Genomic DNA, 20519 nt, shown 5'->3' with positions numbered 1-20519 from the left:
TTAATGTGTACAATCCCATGCTAGTAATCTCACCATTTTTTCCCTTCGCATAAGGATAAGTAAGCGCGTTAATCATTCCTTATTCCTTAGAAAGAAAACATAAAAGTTGAAAATCATGTTGTATACAATAATTGTATCAATCGTGTAAAGCTTTAAAAAGTTTCCTCAATTTATCATAGATCAGGAAACTGTGTATTATCAACTTACTTCAGACCTAAGGGTGAACACTGTAAGTAATTATGGTAAATTGAGTAAACTTTTAGGATTGAAAGCTTTAGAGACCCATGTTTCAGGTACTGTTAGTAGTTAAACAAATAACAACAAAGTTAAACAATTTTTGTATAGCAATTTAAACTAACATTTAGTTCAATTGTTCTCAAATCAAAGTTTCTCGTTCAATTCAAATGTATCTCTATAAATAATCCATAATCACATATATCGTTAACTATATAGATAGCATTCATTTTGTTCAATCTTAATCAAGAAAAACAAAAATTCATTTGTAGTTACAACATTGTGTTATCATAGAACTCAACAATTTATCACTATAAATAGAATTTTTTGTTGTGTTTTCTTCCACAAGGGAAATACTACATAGTTACTTAACTAACATTGAAGTAGAATTTACATTCTATTTTCATTAGTAAGAATAATTCTATTAGATTATTTATTAGATGCATGATCATTAATAGATAAATTCACAAAACAAAAACCAACATCAATTGTAGAAACTTATAAACATCAATTACCAAAAAATTATTGGGAATAAAAATTTCTTATGTGAAATTGTTTACACTTTGATATTGAAATCCTTTGATTAATATTCAAAATCAAATTACTACAAAGAATTTTATTGTAAAGTTGTTGATATTGAAGTATGAAATACAATTATTATTTTGATATTTTTTTAATCCCAATATTTCATAAACTATGCAACTATTGAAGACAATTACCAAGACTCTACCTAATTTGTATTCGTGGTAAGGAATATGGCAAATAAAAAACAATACTATGTGATTGATTTTCGATTTTGTAAATATTTTTCTTATTTTCAAAACTATTTGCGTCGCTTGACAAGACTAATACAATATTGACATCTAGATTTTCGGGTTCATGCCCTTTTGTTTTAGCAATGAATCATCTGCTTATGGTATCTCTAGTGAATCATCTTCCCTATAGGAAGACATCGGAACTCGAATGAAATTGCAGGGAATAATTAAAAGCGGCAAAATATGACAATACAAGCCAAAAAATTATATCAATCTACTAAATAACAGGTTGGCTTATATGTCGGGGGCAAAACAAAGAAAACACATTTTTTTTGTCAAAATTCGTTTTTATTATTCAACATAGTTCCCTTCAAGAGCGATACAACGATTATAACGACCTTCAAATTTTTTGATACCATTTTGGTAGTACTCCTTCGGTTTTGCCTCAAAATAGGCCTCAGTTTCGGCGATCACCCCTTCATTGCAGCCAAATTTTTTCCCTGCGAGCATCCTTTTGAGGTGTGAGAACAAGAAAACGTCGCTGGGGACCAGATCTGGAGAATACGGTGGGTGGGGAAGCACTTCAAAGCCAAATTGATGAATTTTTGCCATCGTTCTCAATGACTTGTGGCGCGGTGCGTTGTCTTGGAGGGACAAACACTTTTTTCTTCTTCATATGGGGCCATTTTGCCGCGATTTCGACCTTCAAACGCTCCAATAACGCCATATAATAGTCACTGTTGATTCCCTTCTCAAGATAATCGATAAAAATTATTCCATGCGCATCCCAAAAAACAGAGGCCATTACTTTGCCAACGGACTTTTGAGTCTTTCCACGCTTCGGAGACGGTTCACCGGTCGCTGTCCACTCAGCTGACTGTCGATTGGACTCAGAAGTGTAGTGATGGAGCCATGTTTCATCCATTGTCACATATCGACGGATCATCAACACGTTGTTGGTTTTGGTCAAATGTGAGCTCGCGCGGCACCGATTTTGCACAGAGCTTCCGCATATCCAAATATTGATGAATGATATGACCAACACGTTCCTTTGATATTTTTAAGGCCTCTGCTATCTCGATCAACTTCATTTTACGGTCATTCAAAATCATTTTGTGGATTTTTTTTGATGTTTTCGTCGGTAGCCACCTCTTTCGGGCGTCCACTGCATTCACCGTCCTCTGTGCTCATTTCCCCGCGCTTGAATTTTGCATACCAATCAATTATTGTTGATTTCCCTGGGGCAGAGTCCGGAAACTCATTATCAAGCCAAGGTTTTGCTTCCACCGTATTTTTTCCTTTCAGAAAACAGTATTTTATCAAAACACGAAATTCCTTTTTTTCCATTTTTTTTCACAATAACAAAAGTTGCTTCACAAAAGACGCTCTATCTCACATACTAATTTACTTACAGACGTAAAATTTTGACTTGAGTTGACGAACTAGTTCAATTGAACGGATCACTGAAATGAACGGGCTGAACTAGTTCGCATCAATCGTTCTTTTTCGTTCACCATGTCAATGTATGTAATGAAGAACATTGTATTAGTTTCTTCGCTCAGTTATTTTCGCTTCCCTTGGCATTGTTTTTCGCACTGAAATTATTCGCGATTATTTTCGTAGGTGTTTCTGTGGGATGAATAAATCAATGCAGAGGTAATACTTGTAATTTATGATGAACTGGACAAGAGCAACAAAAGAACTTGAAGTAAACCAGTCACTGACCGACAATGAACTAGTGAACTAACTGACCGAACTAGTTCACTGATCGGAAAAGATTTAAAGTGAGCGATCATTTCATTGAATTAAAATGCCCAACACTAAATTTTGACACGAATCATTTGAAGGTTGGTTCTATATAACAATAATATGCATTTAATACTAGCGACGTCATCTATGTGTCAGACGGGGGACTTACCAGCCAACTTGTTACAATAAAAACATTTAATTTCAATTTATTGAAATATAATTCATTTAAACATAACAAATAGGTTCATAACATAAACATATAATAACCAACTTTCAACTGAAGCTAATTTTCTTACAATATTTTGTAAGTGTACATTTAGAACAGAGTAGAAAGTGAAGAAGCTATTCTTCGACTCTGATATATAAAGTAACACACTATTTAATTAGAATATAACGGCGTAGGAAAATCTCGTAGAGTGAGATTTACGTATGTTCAGTTTACTTTTACCATTTTTTGAATCGCGTTGGAGTAAAATTTGTTGTGATGCATAAAAAGAGCACTGAACTAAAAATAGAGCACTTTTGCGTGCTCTTTTGGCCTATCTTGTTTAAGAACACATTTTGTAAAACAGAGCACATGTGCTCTTTAAAAAAGTACGTCTGGCATCCCTATACCACAGTGGACTGAATAGTCTAAGTGAGCCTGAAATATTGGGCTGCCACTATACCTAACCTGAGGCCTTAAATATGGACCCCAGGAAGATTAGCCATAAAACCTATATGAAATAGCAGCGCTATGAATATGGACCCCATGAAAATTGGCCCAAATCCTAAATGATGTAGGACCCTCAAAAATTATATGGAAAACTACAACACCATCTTTTTAAGATTTTTGGGGATTAACTTCATTTTATTTTTGGGGCCAGCTTGCATTATGAAAATAAACCCCAATATTTCAATTGAAAATAAACCCCAATCTTCTCATTGGGATTGTGATTGTGATTTGTTTTTAAACGGGGCTTATTTTCGTATTCTGGAATTTGAGAATAGTGGCATCTATGCACACTTTTGTTGTCCTAATAACATTGTGTCGCATCAGATTTGGTTTTTACGTGGTTTAAGGCTTTCTCCTATGGACAGAGTCCAAAGTGAGGTAACACGATACCCAAAAAATTCATACACGTCCGGTATCCCTATACCACAGTGGACTGAATAGTCTAAGTGAGCCTGAAATATTGAGCTGCCACTATACCTAACCTTGAATATGGGCCCCATTAAAATTAGCCATAAAACCTAATTAAATAACGGCGCCATGAATATGGACCCCATGAAAATTGGCCCCAAATCCTAAATGATGTAACATAGAACCCCAAAACCATCTTTTTAAGATTTTTGGGGATTAACTTCATTTTATTTTTGGGGCCAGTTTGCATTATGAAAATAAACCCCAATATTTCAATTGAAACTAAACCCCAATCTTCTCATTGGGATTGTGATTCGTTTTTAAATGGGGCTTATTTTCGTATTCTGGAATTTGAGAATAGTGGCATCTATGCACACTTTTGTTCGCCTTAATAGCATTGTGTCGCATCAGATTTGGTTTTTATGTGGTTTACGGCTTTCTACTATGGACTGAGTCCAAAGTGGGGTAACGCCATTCCCAAAAAATTCGTATTGAGTAGCACTTACAAAATGTTTTTAAGGGGTTTATTTCGACACGGTCGAAAAAAATGAGCCTACTTTTGTTTTGGCGTTGATTTTCATGCTTCAGTAACATTTTGTTCATATTCATTATGAAGCGTTGCCCACATTTGTGACCCTGTTTTAATTGGGGTTTGAGACTCATTTTCCTGGGACCCATTTTTATACCGCCTGAAGTAGGACCCCAAAACATTATATGAAGAACAACAACACCAAATCTTTATGTTTTCTGGGTAGTAATTTCATTTTATTTTTGGGGATCGTTGTCATTATGAAAAATAAACCCCATTTTCGAGAGGGGCTTTTTTTCACTTTCTGGCATTTGTTAATAGTGGCAAGTATACACACTTTTGTTCCGAATAGCATTGTTTCGTATGGGAATTATCTTTGGTGGGATTAAAACTTTAATTTTTTCTCCATCAGTTAAGTTCACTTGCCCACGGTCCTTTTTTTGTGGTCGATTTTCATGCATCAGTAACATTTTATATCAGAAATAACTTCAATTTTTAAAATCAATTTCGATTTGCTCGAAATGGCTACCTGTTCACCAATTATGGCCTTTGCACATTCAACAAAGCCTACATGAAAGTGAAAGTGCGGTCTTCCGGCCCATACCAGGCTAATCGCCGTTTTGAAATAATCATCAATTTTATGGACCATGAAGCGAGAAGGCTCACTTCCTGCCAGGGATGGAAAATACAATTTTTAAGGAAGTATTTTTTTGAGCGAAAAGGTACTTTTTGAAAATTATTGTCAAGAGCTCCTTTAGAAATAAAATTTTCATAAAATTTTCTATGAAAAAAATTTTCATAAAATTTTCTATGAAAAAAATTTTCATAAAATTTTCTATGAAAAAAATTTTCATAAAATTTTCTATTTATGAAAAAAAAAATTACAAAATTTTCTATAGAAATAAAATTTTGACAAAATTTTCTATAGAAATAAACTTTTGACAAAATTTTCTATGAAAATAAAATTTTGACAAGTTTTTTTCAAAATTTTCTATAGAAAAAAAATGTTGACAAAAAATAATAAATTTTTGACAAAATTTTCCAAAAGAAAACATTTTGACAATATTTTCTGTAGAAATAAAACTTTGACAAAACTTTCTTAAGAAATTAATTTTTGCAAAATAATATTTTTTGATAGTTTTTGGTAAGATTTTCCAAATGTTGGTAGATTATTTTTCTCTCAAGTTTCGACCGTGACTGTAATGGCTTTTATAAAAATCGAGATTTTCTTCCCGCATGAACTTGTCAGCTTTGCCAAATTTTAAAAAGACTATTAGCAAATAAGTTTGTTAAAGACAGTCTCAAAATTTGTTATCGGCTCAAAAATGTCTACACAAAAGGTACTAAATCATTCGCGGGGGTACTACGGTACTGACCAATGTGAAAAAGTATTGAAAAAAGTACTATAGTACTGCATTTTCCATCCCTGCTTCCTGGCCCATACCCAACGAAGCTCCGTTTTGAGATAATCATCAATTTTGTGGACCACGAAGAGAGGAACCTCATTTTTAGGGCCTATTTGGTTGACGCGTGATTCTGAGTCCAGTTGAAATGCCAATGGTCTGCGATCAAAATGTTTCAGAATCACTTAGATAATTCAGTCCTTTGTGATAACATAGTGGTGAACTTCTCTCTTATCACTGGATTCTGTCCGATTTTATGTTTGATCTCAATTTTATAGCCGATTCCGAACAGCGTTCCACCACATTGCGATGAAACCACTTTTGAAACACTCAGAAAATCCATCCCTTCTCACGAGATATTCATCCCACGAGCAAGTTTTCGACCAGTGCGGTGTGTTCGCTTCGGATTATTTCTGATGTTGACACCGTTTTCTTCGTCCACTTTTTGGACACGGTGCAACAATGGAAGTGTCACAGTAACGGGCAATGGTACGAAAAACTAGATTTATTCACATGTAAATAGTGGAGAGCACTAGCGATAGCCACTTAAGATTTTCTAATCAAATATAAAGCAATCACCCAATCACGCTTAAATTCCATCCTGGAAAATAAATAAATTAAGCCCAAAAGTATAGTGTACGAAAAAAAAATGCAATTTGCCAACATTTTTGAACAATCTTCGCTGGAAAATATTTTTATATTTGTCTACTTCTTCAATGTCACGACGACCTAAAGAAAACGCAAGCGAAAAACGGCGGTGTATACCAAGATTATAGATTTGAGGAAGATGGGAGATTGGCTTGCGTCATACCAAATGTTGCATTTACGAGATTAGTTTAATACATGTTTGTAATCTTTTAGTTGTTTTTAGTTTTTATTTCTTAAATAAAATATTTAATTTTTTTTTAATGAAACAATGTTAAATTTTAGGCAACAACAAAAAAAATTACATTTTCCCCTTTATGGAAATTTATTTCGTGCTCTTAATTTCTTTTTATTTGCATTTTAATGCTATGTCAATACTTGTCGTATACGCGTTTGGTTCGAGTATTAAACTAATGTGGTAAATGGTTTGATGTGCTCAGTAGCCAATCTCCCATCTTCATCTTCTATAATCTTTGGTGTATACTACATAAACATTGTAGAAAACTTTCGTGGGGGAAAATGCCCTTATATTTTGCTGTATTTCGAAATGTCTGCTGCTACATTGCGGCAAACGCAAAATATTAGAAATTTCCACTACTTTTGAAAACACTAAAATAAAATAAACTGAGACTACTGCAACGGACATCAACCCCATTTCATACAGAATATAATGTTTTAAACGCTCAATGACTTGTGGAATTTCGTTTCTCTCTTGAAAACATAATAAAATACTCTTTGATCTTGTCAATCGGATAATATTTTAAAAACAATATCTAAAGGGTGATTTGTTAAGAGCTTGATAACTTTTTTTTTAAAAAAAAACGCATAAAATTTGCAAAATCTCATCGGTTCTTTATTTGAAACGTTAGATTGGTCCATGACATTTACTTTTTGAAGATAATTTCATTTAAATGTTGACCGCGGCTGCGTCTTAGGTGGTCCATTCGGAAAGTCCAATTTTGGGCAACTTTTTCGAGCATTTCGGCCGGAATAGCCCGAATTTCTTCGGAAATGTTGTCTTCCAAAGCTGGAATAGTTGCTGGCTTATTTCTGTAGACTTTAGACGTGACGTAGCCCCACAAAAAATAGTCTAAAGGCGTCAAATCGCATGATCTTGGTGGCCAACTTACCGGTCCATTTCTTGAGATGAATTGTTCTCCGAAGTTTTCCCTCAAAATGGCCATAGAATCGCGAGCTGTGTGGCATGTAGCGCCATCTTGTTGAAACCACATGTCAACCAAGTTCAGTTCTTCCATTTTTGGCAACAAAAAGTTTGTTAGCATCGAACGATAGCGATCGCCATTCACCGTAACGTTGCGTCCAACAGCATCTTTGAAAAAATACGGTCCAATGATTCCACCAGCGTACAAACCACACCAAACAGTGCATTTTTCGGGATGCATGGGCAGTTCTTGAACGGCTTCTGGTTGCTCTTCACTCCAAATGCGGCAATTTTGCTTATTTACGTAGCCATTCAACCAGAAATGAGCCTCATCGCTGAACAAAATTTGTCGATAAAAAAGCGGATTTTCTGCCAACTTTTCTAGGGCCCATTCACTGAAAATTCGACGTTGTGGCTCGTTAGTAAGTCTATTCATGATGAAATGTCAAAGCATACTGAGCATCTTTCTCTTTGACACCATGTCTGAAATCCCACGTGATCTGTCAAATACTACAAATACTCAAATACTAATGCATGAAAATCCTAACCTCAAAAGAATCACCCTTTACAAATCAATCACTTTATATATTAAAAAAAAAAAAAAAAAAAGTTGCCATTTTCATGACCAGGGCATCGAATTATGGTAGAGAAAATTTCAATGAAATTTTTTTCGTTGCATAGTGTAAATTAAATTAAAAAAAAAAAATCTCTGATCTTTTTATTTCATCACGCAAATTGTCAAATTGACATCATTAAATTTTTCAACACGCCACGATAAGATTTCCATCACAAATAGTTTTTATATGCAGTAACAAATGTTATATGCAAATGTTATAACTTGCACGTTGTTAACGATAACTACAAATATTTTTTAACACAATACTCGCTATCTTTTTCCACTATAAAAGCTTTTTTTATGATAAAATAACACAACAATTTTTCTTTAGTTGCTTTGAAAAAGCTTTGTTTTATACTTTTTTCAAGCTTTCCCAAGGATAGATGCTTAAAAAAAAAAATATAATAATGAAAAAAATTAAAAACCTTTGGAAAATATGATTAAATGAAGAATAGCTATAGTTTTAGCATAATTTTGCTAAAAATTATTTTCCCATAAAATCCATCGTTTCTTATTTGATTTACTTATTATGAGATTCCAAAGGTTATTCTAAAATTATTTAAATTAGAGTTTTATATTCTAGGAATAATGAGAATATAATTTAGATAGAAGGACTTCTATTACACCCAGGATTAAAATATATAGTAAGAGCGACCAATAAGCTTTAGTAAAGATTTTTTATTAATTCAAAAGTCGTTAATGCAGTGTGCTTTCAACGGAGAAAAACTCGTCTTATTATATTTTTATTTGTACCCTGCGCCACACCCAGTAGGAGATAAAATAGACACATGGTGTATTTGGCTATAATGCTCAGGGTCGGCCCTGAGTCGATCCAGGTTAGGTTACGTTAGATGGCAGCCCGATGTATCAGGCTCACTTAGACTATTCAGTGAATTGTGATACCACATTGGTGAACTTCTCTCTTATCACTGAGTGCTGCCCGATTCCATGTTAAGCTCAATGACAAGGGACCTCCTTTTTATAGCCGAGTCCGAACGGCGTTCCACGTTGCAGTGAAACCACTTAGAGAAGTTTTGAAACCCTCAGAAATGTCACCAGCATTACTGAGGTGCGATAATCCACCGCTGAAAAACTTTTTGGTGTTCGGTCGAAGCAGGAATCGAACCCACGACCTTGTGTATGCAAGGCGGGCATGCTAACCATTGCACCACGGTGGCTATAATGCTCAGGGTCGGCCCTGAGTCGATCTATCCATGTCCGTCTGTCTGTACTCAAAAAAAAAAAAGTTCATTTGGATCCAAAGATTTTGACCTGCCCTTAAGGATTTTGGTATTGATTCCGAGCCAAAGAAGCGGTTTCTTTAAAATAAAGAAATTTTTTAGCGATCTATCTGGTTTCAAATCTGTGACCAATAAAATAAAAATAGGATATAGATCTCATTTATCAAATTTTCATTCTCTTTTCGAGGTACTCAAGTACAAACAAATGCCTGGTTAAAAATCCAAATTATGACTGATACTTCAAAGTAAAAAATGTTTTCTTAATTCCAAAAAAAAAAAAACTTTAACCCAAAGACACTAAATCCACAAAATAAGTCTTAGCCTATATTTGAAGCGTTTTTATCTTAAATCTAAAGTTTCAATATTTCAGTTAATTTAAGGACAATTTCTTTAAATCAAAAATGTGTTTTTTTACTTTAAGGAAAATTAGCCTTAGTTTAAAGACATGCGATTTTAACGGAAGGACGCAAATTTAAAAAAATTGTGTCCTAAATTTAATGAAAAAATTTTGAAGCAAAGATTATAAACTTTATTTTAATTAAAATTTCATTAGAGAAGTTCACCACTGTGGTATCACAATGGACTGAATAGTCTAAGTGAGCCTGATACATCGGGCTGCCACATAACCTAACCTAACCTAACCTATGGCTGTTAAAAACCATGTCTAACTAGGTCTATAGTTATATATAGCCCTCAGATAAATCGATCCCCAATCACACAAAAATTGGTCCACATCAAGTTTATAATTGTATATAGCCCCCATATAAGCGACCCCCATATTTCAATTCTGGCTCTCTACCACGTATAGACTAAGTCACAATTTAGAAAACGATGTTAAGAAGTTTTAAGATACCACAACGCAAGTAATTCAATTGTGGATGACAGTCTTTCGTAGAAGTTTCTACGCAATCCATGGTGGAGGGTACATAACTTTCGGCGTGGCCGAACTTACGGCCGTATATACATGTTTTTTTTTTTACTAAAATTCTGTTCCACCCCTGGGCATTAGACGAATTAAATTTTAAGTCCATAGATATTATAGAAGTCTAACAAATGTTGTTCGATCGGATCGGCTTTAAATATATGTATATGGGAATATAATTCTTTATATATAGAACCCAACAAATTTGAAGAAGATGGTATAGAAAATATAGATCTACAAAGTGGTGCAGGGTTCTATTGTAGTTGGCCCCGTCCCACTTTAGATTTTTTTAATTGTTTTAAACTTACAATAATTTGTATGTGTATAGCATTATTATAACCCAAACCGAAAATAAGAATTCAAAAAATGATGCCAAATTTAAAGATCCATAAAATCCATAAAAAATGTCTTTATTTTCAAGAAGTTGCATCATTGGCTCAGAATCAATATCAAAACCTTTAAGGAAGGAGATCACGGGACCCATTAAAAATTTAATTTCCTAATTTTAGGACGAAACTTCTACATTGAGACATTTATAGGCTTTTAGTGAATGAAAACAGTTCTATCAGAGAATATATCAACCAAAAGATATGTAATTCTCACAATAACTCTAGTTCAAAAGCACACCTGCATTATCGACAGAAATTGATAAAAAAAAAGAAAATAATAAATAACCAAAAAAGCACAGACACCATTAATTTACTTAAGTTTATTTGTTTGGATTACCACAAATAATGTCCAAAAATATCCAATTTATTATAAACACAAATTTACAACACCAATACCTAAGAGAGCATGAATTCATTTATATATTTAAATGATATTATCAAATGCATGATGAGTTAGAAACAAAATATCAAAACAAAAAATTATTAATGACAACTTAAAGAAAAAATAATTTTAAGGTTCCAAATGGATTTCGTAATTAAAAGAAGACTGGGAAACAACGTACAACGTTTAACAAAGCATTTTTATAATCTTTCTGCTCTCTACAGGAATTTAATGGAATATTTTAAGATCTCTTGGAAACTTATTGAGAGTCTTAAAATTTTTCACTTAAATTCTAACTTCCAATAAAGATTATTCGAACTTACGTAAAAGTTTATAAAAATGTTTTCGTATAATTTCAAGTAAATTTACAATTTACTATTGAAATTAGGTGATGGATTTTAATCGAGTTCTGGCGAAAGCTCATCTATATTTAAGTTCAACTCTCAAATAATTATAAAGAAAACAAAAAAAAAAAAAACATATGCAAATATATTTTATGATATTTTTTTTCTTATTTTATATATAAGTTGCAGCTTCAGTTTGTGGACTTCTACTACGCTATCTGTCTGTCTACTTCTAACAGAATCTCTAAAACAGAAAAAGACGAGTTTTGTATATAACAATGGAAACTTTGCTTCAATAATAGCTAACTACTGCGTTACTACTTTTTCTTCGTAATCAATTTTTTTTGTTTGTTTTTTTATTCTTTTGGTGCTAAATGCGTAATTTCTCCGTATACGGGATATAAATCTTTTGGCAAGACTAACGTTAACGAACAACAGAGTGTATATATATTTTCATAAAAAAAAAAACAAATGAAATTCGTATTTATCTTTATAGATGATATGAAGATTGAATTTTAATGTCTTCGAAACAAAAGAAATTTTTAGAAAAACTATTAGATTTTTTGCTAACAACAAAAAATAAATAGATTTTCTTTAGATTTCTTTTTATTTAATATTTTAATCTTTACTTTCCTAACTCATACTTTTTGTATCATATATATTGTCATTTCCATTTTTCTTAGAAAACCAAAAACTAATATTCATAAGCCATCATATGCCTTTAAATATATTATAATTTAATTATAATCTTATAGTACAAAAAGAATAACCCATAAATATTTAATAAAAATGTTATATTGATAAGTAAAAGGCAGAAGCTCTGTAATGTGCTAGTCAAAAATTAATGCAAATGAAATTTAAGTCACAAAACAATACAGCTTTGTATTAGTTTTTAAAGATAAAATATATAAAGGAAAAAATAAATCCAAATACTCGCTGATAAATGAAACAAGAATTGGTCTTGATTTCCAAGACTAAACAGATGATATGATAATGTCCTTTGAAAAAAATTAGTTCAGTTTACTATACGATTAACGTTTTGTCAATATTATTTGGTGTGAATACATCCGAAAGTAAATGTAATCTCCTAAGCTTCAGGAAATGCTGGGGACAATGTACAGTTTCTATATAATATTGACTATTATCCAACATAGGTGAACCAACTTCTGATTCACAGAAACGTAGCTAACATCATCCTTATAATAGTAAAGTGTTCTACGTGAAAGTGTAAAAAAAATTGTCCTACCTACCGTCAATAGTCACCGAAACCAATCACAGTCTAGTCCTTTACAATTCTACGGCTATACTTAATAAGTATAGAATTTAGAGGAGATTTCTATGTATCTCCTACTGGGCATAGTAAAGGAATGTCCTACGGTTTCCTTAGAAGTCCAGAAAAAACAGGCTAAGAATACTCCCTTTTAATAACCCATACGTCTCCTCCTATCATATACCATAGCTGAACCATGACACGACATATATGTTCGTCACGGCCCCATACCACATGCTGGTCCTATCATTCAGTGAACAAAAACCTCTCTATGCCCTAACACCCCCTCAATTCCTAACTAGGACCATTATCATTGCCGTCACAGCTGTGATCAATCCGAACCGTGACAGACACATCCTGGGAACACTCCTCTATAGCATATAGAAGCCCTATAATCTTAACAGCTTAGGTTAGGTATGATGCCAGCCCGATATTTCAAGCTTACTTAGTCCATTCAGTCCATTGTGATACCACCGTGGTGAACTTCTCTTCTATGACTGAATGATTCTAAACACACACAAAAATCACAGAAATGTTAGTATCAATTAAAAAATTAATTGATCCAATTTAAAAATTAATTGATTCGATTAAAATAATTTGTGTGATTGATTTTTGTTTCAATTAAAAAATTTCTTAAAAAAATTGTTGCATCAATTAAACTTTTTTTTTAATATTTTTTAAAACTCAGTTAAGATTTTACTTGGACAAATTTTCGTGAAATTTTTTTCTGTGTATTTATCGCAATGACAAGGAATCTCCAATCTTCTCCAGAGAAGCTTTGTAATACTCAGAAATTTCCCCAGCATTACTGGGAGGAGATAAACCACCGTTGAAAAATTTTTTGGTGTTCGGTCGAAACTGGGGTAGAACCCACGACTCTATGCTAACAACTTCTCCACGGTGTTTCCCCCTATAACCCTTAGAACTAAACAAAGCACTCACTCAGCCTCAACCAATGAACAAAAATGTCCCCAATTCTGATTCTCTATCTACCTCAAAGAATAGCCGTTCCAACGCCTAACTGGCTTGCCTATACCGCTTTCGACTTACGCGAACGGGTCTCATCAGTAGGCTTCTAAAAAAAATTAAAAATAAATATAAAAATCATTCCGACAGACCATGAGCAAAGACCGGACTCAAAAGTTCAACGGATTTAGATCCGAAGCTTTTGGTGGCCATTGTGCAGTAGAAATGAAACGAGGAAGCTCCTTTTTAAGGCATTATTGGTTGAAGCGTGCTAAGTGCGATGGCATTGAGTCATGTTGGAAAGTGCATGGTCTGCAGCCAAAATGTCTGAAGTGTCTGTCCAGGGCTTCAATAGAGTCTTAGGATATTTTAGGCATTTATTTTAACCCCATGGTCGATGAATATGAGCGGTCGAGCGAACGATTCGGCCTTTACGGCTGGCACATTTCTATGTGAACCCGATCATTTTGTTTGGTCACAAACTAATTCGTATCAGAGAAAACCGAATTCAAGCGAAGCACTTCATTGGCTTTTTCCATACTAAGTTTTTTGTTTATCGGTGAGCTCTTGCACTTTTTATAACTTCATTGGCTTTAGTCCAAGCTCATTCTTCAACAGGTGTTACATCCTTTTCTCGAGCACGTTTTTATACCCTCCACCACAGGATGGGGGTATATTAACTTTGTCATTCCATTTGTAACACATCGAAATATTGCTCTAAGACCCCATAAAGTATATATCTTCTGGGTCGTGGTGAAATTCTGAGTCGATCTTAGCATGTCCGTCCGTCTGTTGAAATCACGCCAACTTCCGAATGGAACAAGCTATCGACTTGAAACTTGGTACAAGTTGTTGTTATTGATGTAGGTCGGATGGTCTTGCAAATGGGCCATATCGGTCCACTTTTACGCATAGCCCCCATATAAACGGAACCCCAAATTTGGCTTGCAGATCCTCTAAGAGCAGCAAATTTCATCCGATGCGGCAGAAATTTGGTACATGGTGTCGGTATATGGTCTCTAACAACCGTGCAAAAATTGCTCCACATCGCTCCATAATTATATATAACCCCCATATAAATCGATCCCTCGATTTGGCTTGCGGAGCCTCTAAGAGAAGCAAATTTCATCCAATCCGGCTGAAATTTGGTACATGCTATAAGTATATGTTATCTAACAACCATGCAAAAATTGCTCCACATCGGTCCATAATTATATATAGCCCCCATATAAACCGATCCCCCGATTTGGCTTGCGGAGCCTCTAAGAGAAGCAAATTTCATCCAATCCGGCTGAAATTCGGTACATGGTGTTAGTATATGGTCTTTAACAACCATGCAAAAATTGGTCCACATCGGTTATTAATTATATATAGCCCCCATATAAACCGATCCCCCGATTTGGCTTGCGGAGCTTCTAAGAGAAGCAAATTTCATCCAATCCGGCTGAAATTTGGTACATGGTGTTAGTATATGGTCTTTAACAACCATGCACATTGGTCCATAATTATATATAGCCCCGATACAAACCGATCACCAGATTTGACCTCCGGAGCCTCTTGGAAGACCAAAATGCATCTGATTCAGTTGAAATTTGGTACGTGGTGTTAATATATGGCCTCAAACACCCGTGCACAAATTGGCCGAAATCGGTCCATAATTATATATAGCCCCCATATAAACCGATCTCCAGATTTGACCTCCGGTGCGTTTTGGAGAAGCAAAATTCATCCGATCTGGTTGAAATTTGGTACGTGGTGGTAGTATATGAATATGATATTTAACAACCATGCCAAAAAAGGTCCATATCAGTCCATAATCATATATAGGCCTCGTATAAACCGATCCCGATATTTGGTTTAGGAGTCACTTGGAGGAGCAAATTTCATCCGAGTCAGTTGAAATTTGGTACATTGTGCTAATATATGGCCGTTAACAACCATGCCTAAATAAGTCCATATCGGTCTATAGTTATATATACCCCTCAGATAAATCGATCCGCAATCACAAAAAATCGGTCCATATCAAGTTCATAATTGTATATAGCCCCTATATAAGCGATCCCCAAATTTCAATTCTGGCTCTCTACGTATCGAGCAAAAAGTCCATATCGATTCGTAATTATTTGTAGGCTTACCTATACATACCTTTTTTGTCTAATATATACCACTTATGGACTAACTCACAATTTAGAAAACGATGTTAAGAAGTTTTAAGATACCACAACCCAAGTAATTCGATTGCGCATGAGAGTCTTTCGTAGAAGTTTCTACGCAATCCATGGTGGAGGGTACATGAGATTCGGCCTGACCGAACTTAAGGCCGTATTTACTTGTGAATATTTCTTACATCCGTACTCGCAATATGTTCAACTTATGAAAAAATGTTCTACCACTGTGGCGTGGATTACATTCAAATCTGGCACTTTTCTGTTCATTTCTGGGGTTTTTCTTTTTTTGATACACTGCCAGTATCACTGCTCCAACGACAGCCACTTTTGGTTTTCCAGCCAAATATAAAGAAATCACCCTGTCTCGCTTGAATTGCATCTGAATGAACTGCCACTGGAATAAATCTGTCAGCTGTCAGACAAGCGATTTAGAAATGATAGCAACCTGAAATCGGTTGCACTACACATCAGCCACCCTGTATATATAGAATATTTCATCATAGAATTACTCTTACGATTTATCTTGGGTGACATCTTCTTTGGTAATGACACATTATGATATCACATTTTCTCGGAAGTTATGTTTGGAATACTTAAATATTTCATAAAAAAAAATCTAAGCTTTTGCCTTCATACAAATCAAAATTTTCTTTTCTTCTTGTACTATAAGATATATTCAAATCGTTTATGTATAATTAAACATTTTTAAAAAATATCATTTTTAAATAACTCTAATATTTAGCTTTCATTCAAAAATAATTTAGCTTAAAGCAATATAATATAAAGTATTAAAAATCTCCACCTCATAAACCAAACCCCCATTTAAAATATCTATTTTTTCTCTAATCAATATTGAAAATTTACCCCCCCAACTTTTTTGTTTCGTTTTTTAATTGCCTATATATTATGACTTTATAATTGAATAAGATCACACGAAAATTTCCTTATAATAAATATTCCCCAAAATTATACCCTAATAACAATAACAATTTAAACCTTATGCAAAACATATTTGTATTTCTTTCTTTCCCAAATCAAATAAAAAAAAAATAAATAAAATAAAAAATATTTATACACAAACATTAATTGCTCCGGATTGTATTATGACATATACGTCGTCGTCATGTCGCTGGTATGGATTGACCCTCCGTTTCAAACAATATGTCAATGCTTATAATAATGAACAACACTGGTGCCCTCTATATATATATATCTACAATTTTCTCTTACTCTCGCTCTCTCGACTCTACGCCCCTATATACATTTGAATGGATTACAATAACTACAGTTACTTTATCGTTTTGGTACTCTTCGGTAATTATACATTGCTAAACGTGTTCTTGGCTATCGCTGTTGATAATTTAGCAAACGCCCAAGAATTAACTGCTGCCGAAGAGGAACAAGTCGAGGAAGATAAAGAGAAACAATTACAAGAATTAGAAAAGGAAATGGAAGCGCTACAAGGTGATGGTGTCCATGTGGAGAATGGTGGCGATGGTGCTACAGCAGCCAAAGCGAAAAGCAAAAAGAAGGAAGAAGAAAAGAAAGAGGAGGAAGAAGTTACGGAGGGTCCAAAACCAATGTTGCCATATTCATCAATGTTTATATTATCACCAACAAATCCGTAAATACTCTTTTTTTACAATTCTCACTATCACCTATCTATCCCTGTCTGTCTGTCTCTCTTTCTCTCTATATATATATAAGTATCTGTATACATACCTATCTATAGTATATATGATCCATATTCATACCAAAATGTTTCATAATAAGCCTTTGACTTTTTCACAGAGAAAAACTTAATCTTTTAATATTTTTTTTTCACGAATTAAGAGAGTATATGTGTATATATAAATACTAACATTTTTATGTGTGTGTGCGTGAGAAAAGGGTTAAGTATTTCGTATAGCCAGCTTCGATCATAAAAACGATATATACAAAAGGATCTGGAAATTGATATATGAAAGGATGGATTTGAAGCCTTTCGCCATAGATTAGAAATCCCTTTTAAAAATTTTAGTTTGATGTTTCAAGTAAAAACAAAATGACTAATAACAAAAATATTGAGTAGTATTTGTCAGTATTAGATTTTCCTTTTATACAATTGGGCTTAAGTTTCCATAGATTTTCCCTGATATCAAGAATGTTTAAAGCAAAATTTTTAAAATTTTTCTTTTTTTAAAATACTTTCAAACACTTCTCTTATTCTCACAAATATATGTCAAAAATTAACGTCCTGAAGTACTCGTCTATTTGTGATTATTATATTTATATTATGATGGTTTTCAGTGATATCCCCTATTTAGATTCCTTCGATCTTAAGGCTGGTATTTAGTAATTTTGAGAACATTTCGAAGGCCTACTACCTCATTGTTTGATCTTACGATGGATTTTATATAACTGCTATCGTCAACATATTTGTGGACTTAGCAGCTCCATTCCCAATTTCTCTTGAATTCTGATGTGATATAAAAGATGGGTAAAAATTAACCCCTTTAAGCAGGTCCATAGTCTTTTCGTAATTATTCTATAAAGCGATATTCAAATGTTTTTCTCTAAATGAAAGTTCATAAGCTACTTGGCCCTTATTTAAAGGGTGATACGGTCAAAATTTGGTCAAGGGAAAACGCGTGTAAATCGGTGAAATCGTTTATTTAAAAAATCAAATTAAATTTCTTTTTCAAGTTCAATTAGTATAAAATTCAGGAAAAATATTCAGTTAGGCTTTCGCTTTTCCAAATTCGAATTGCCGGGCCTCACGCTTGACACCTGCCATCAGATTTTGTACAGCCACCTTGGCCACCTTCTTCGCCGCAGAAAGCCAGTTTGCCTTGAACTGCTGCTCGTCCTTAGCAGTTTTTTGGTCTTCTTTAGGTTCCCCTTGACAATAGCTCAATATTTCTCAATTGGGCGGAGCTCTGGCGTGTTGGGAGGGTTCTTGTCCTTGGGAACCACCTGCACGTTTTTGGCGGCGTACAACTCCATGGCCTTTTTACCGTAATGGCAAGATGCCAAATCCGGCCAAAGCAGTACGGAACAACCGTGTTTCTTCAGGAAAGGCAGCAGACGTTTATTCAAACACTCTTTCATGTAAATTTCTTGGTTGACAGTCCCGGAAGCTATGAAAATGCTGCTTTTCAAGCCACAGCGAACTTTGACAGTTTTATGTGCTTGAAAATATCTGCTACCTTTCCCCTTCCTTTTGCCGTATAAAACTTCTGTCCCGGAAGCTGCTTGACGTAGGTATCGTCGTCCATTACCAAGCAGTCAAACTTCGTCAGCATCGTCGTGTACAGCCTCCGGGATCGCGCTTTGGCCGTCGTATTTTGTTTATCATCATTATTTGGAGTCACTACCTTCTTGTAAGTCGATAGTCCGGCTCGTTTTTTGGCTCGATGCACGGTTGTAGACGATACACCCAGCTTATTTGCGGCATCTCGGAGAGAGAGGTTAGGGTTTCGCTTGAAACTACCGGCAACTCTCTTTGTCGTCTCAGCGGCTTCCGGTTTTCGATTTCCCCCCGATACAGACTTTCTGGCTGTCGACAAACGTTCCCCAAACACTTTAATTACATTTGTAACAGGTGATTTGGCAACTTTTAGCGATTTTGCCAGCTTTGCGTGCGAGTAGCTCGGATTTTCGCGATGCGCGAGCAAAATTTTGATACGCTGCTCTTCTTGCTTGGACGGCATTTTGACAACCGAAGAGTGAATTTCAAAATCAAAATCGGAGCAACATTCTACACACACCTTCAAAATGAGGGGTGTTCAGGTTTTTTAAATGCAAAATTGACAGAAATACGTCAAGTTTATATTGACCAAATTTTGACCGTATCACCCTTTAGATGGTATTATTATACGTCCCAAAAACTACTACCGAACCTTCAGCGAATTTGCCATTTTGTCTGGACCATATAATTTCAAAAAATAGTGTTCTCTCCATTTTTTGTGATACTTTTACCACTAGACTGATCTTCCAATTTCTAATCTTGATTATCTAGAGATCAAAAATTAAATGGTATTTCTCTTTTTCGATATGGTAAAAGTAGTAAAAATTAATACTTTTATTTCTTCAGCATAATAATTTTAAACTAGTATTCTGAAGATCCCCTATTAGGTCTACTTTCCCAATTTTTTGTTTTTTATAGGTAAAAAACACAATTTGAAATAAATTTGAAGTCTGGTTTTCTCCTGAATCCACTACCGGGCTGATTCGATAAGTAATAAATAAAGCAAACATTTTTTTATAACTCTATACACTTGATCCAGCGATCTCTAATTATTTTAATCCTTCCGAAAAATATGCTATCTTGAGGCTGGAAAATAAGCCTCCATGGGATGATGATCATTACATTCGAGCCACCGTGGTGCAATGGTTAGCATGGTCGCCTTGCATACACAAGGTCGTGGGTTCGATTCCTGCTTCGACCGAACACCAAAAAGTTTTACAGCGGTGGATTATCCCACCTCAGTAATGCTGGTGACATTTCTGAGGGTTTAAAAACTTCTCTAAGTGGTTTCACTGCAATGTGGAACGCCGTTCGGACTCGGCTATAAAAAGGAGGTCCCTTGTCATTGAGCTTAACATGGAATCAGGCAGCACTCAGTGATAAGAGAGAAGT

The 20519-nt window shown here is 34.5% G+C and overlaps 1 protein-coding gene across 1 annotated transcript in view; it reads left to right on the top strand.

Annotated features, from left to right (window-relative positions):
- Positions 1 to 20519, top strand: part of cac (calcium voltage-gated channel subunit cacophony) — a 289864-nt gene that overhangs the window by 72958 nt on the left and 196387 nt on the right. The window contains exon 12 of the mRNA XM_075299357.1: positions 17187 to 17522. Within this exon, the coding sequence (XP_075155472.1) occupies positions 17187 to 17522 (336 nt within the window). The remainder of the gene's footprint in view (positions 1 to 17186; positions 17523 to 20519) is intronic.

Source organism: Haematobia irritans, chromosome 3, assembly GCF_050003625.1.
Source record: "Haematobia irritans isolate KBUSLIRL chromosome 3, ASM5000362v1, whole genome shotgun sequence".
In the NCBI taxonomy this organism is placed as follows: Eukaryota; Metazoa; Arthropoda; class Insecta; order Diptera; family Muscidae; genus Haematobia; species Haematobia irritans.
The sequence above is the reverse complement of the archived record's forward strand: the minus strand, read 5'-3'. Positions and strand labels throughout refer to the sequence as shown.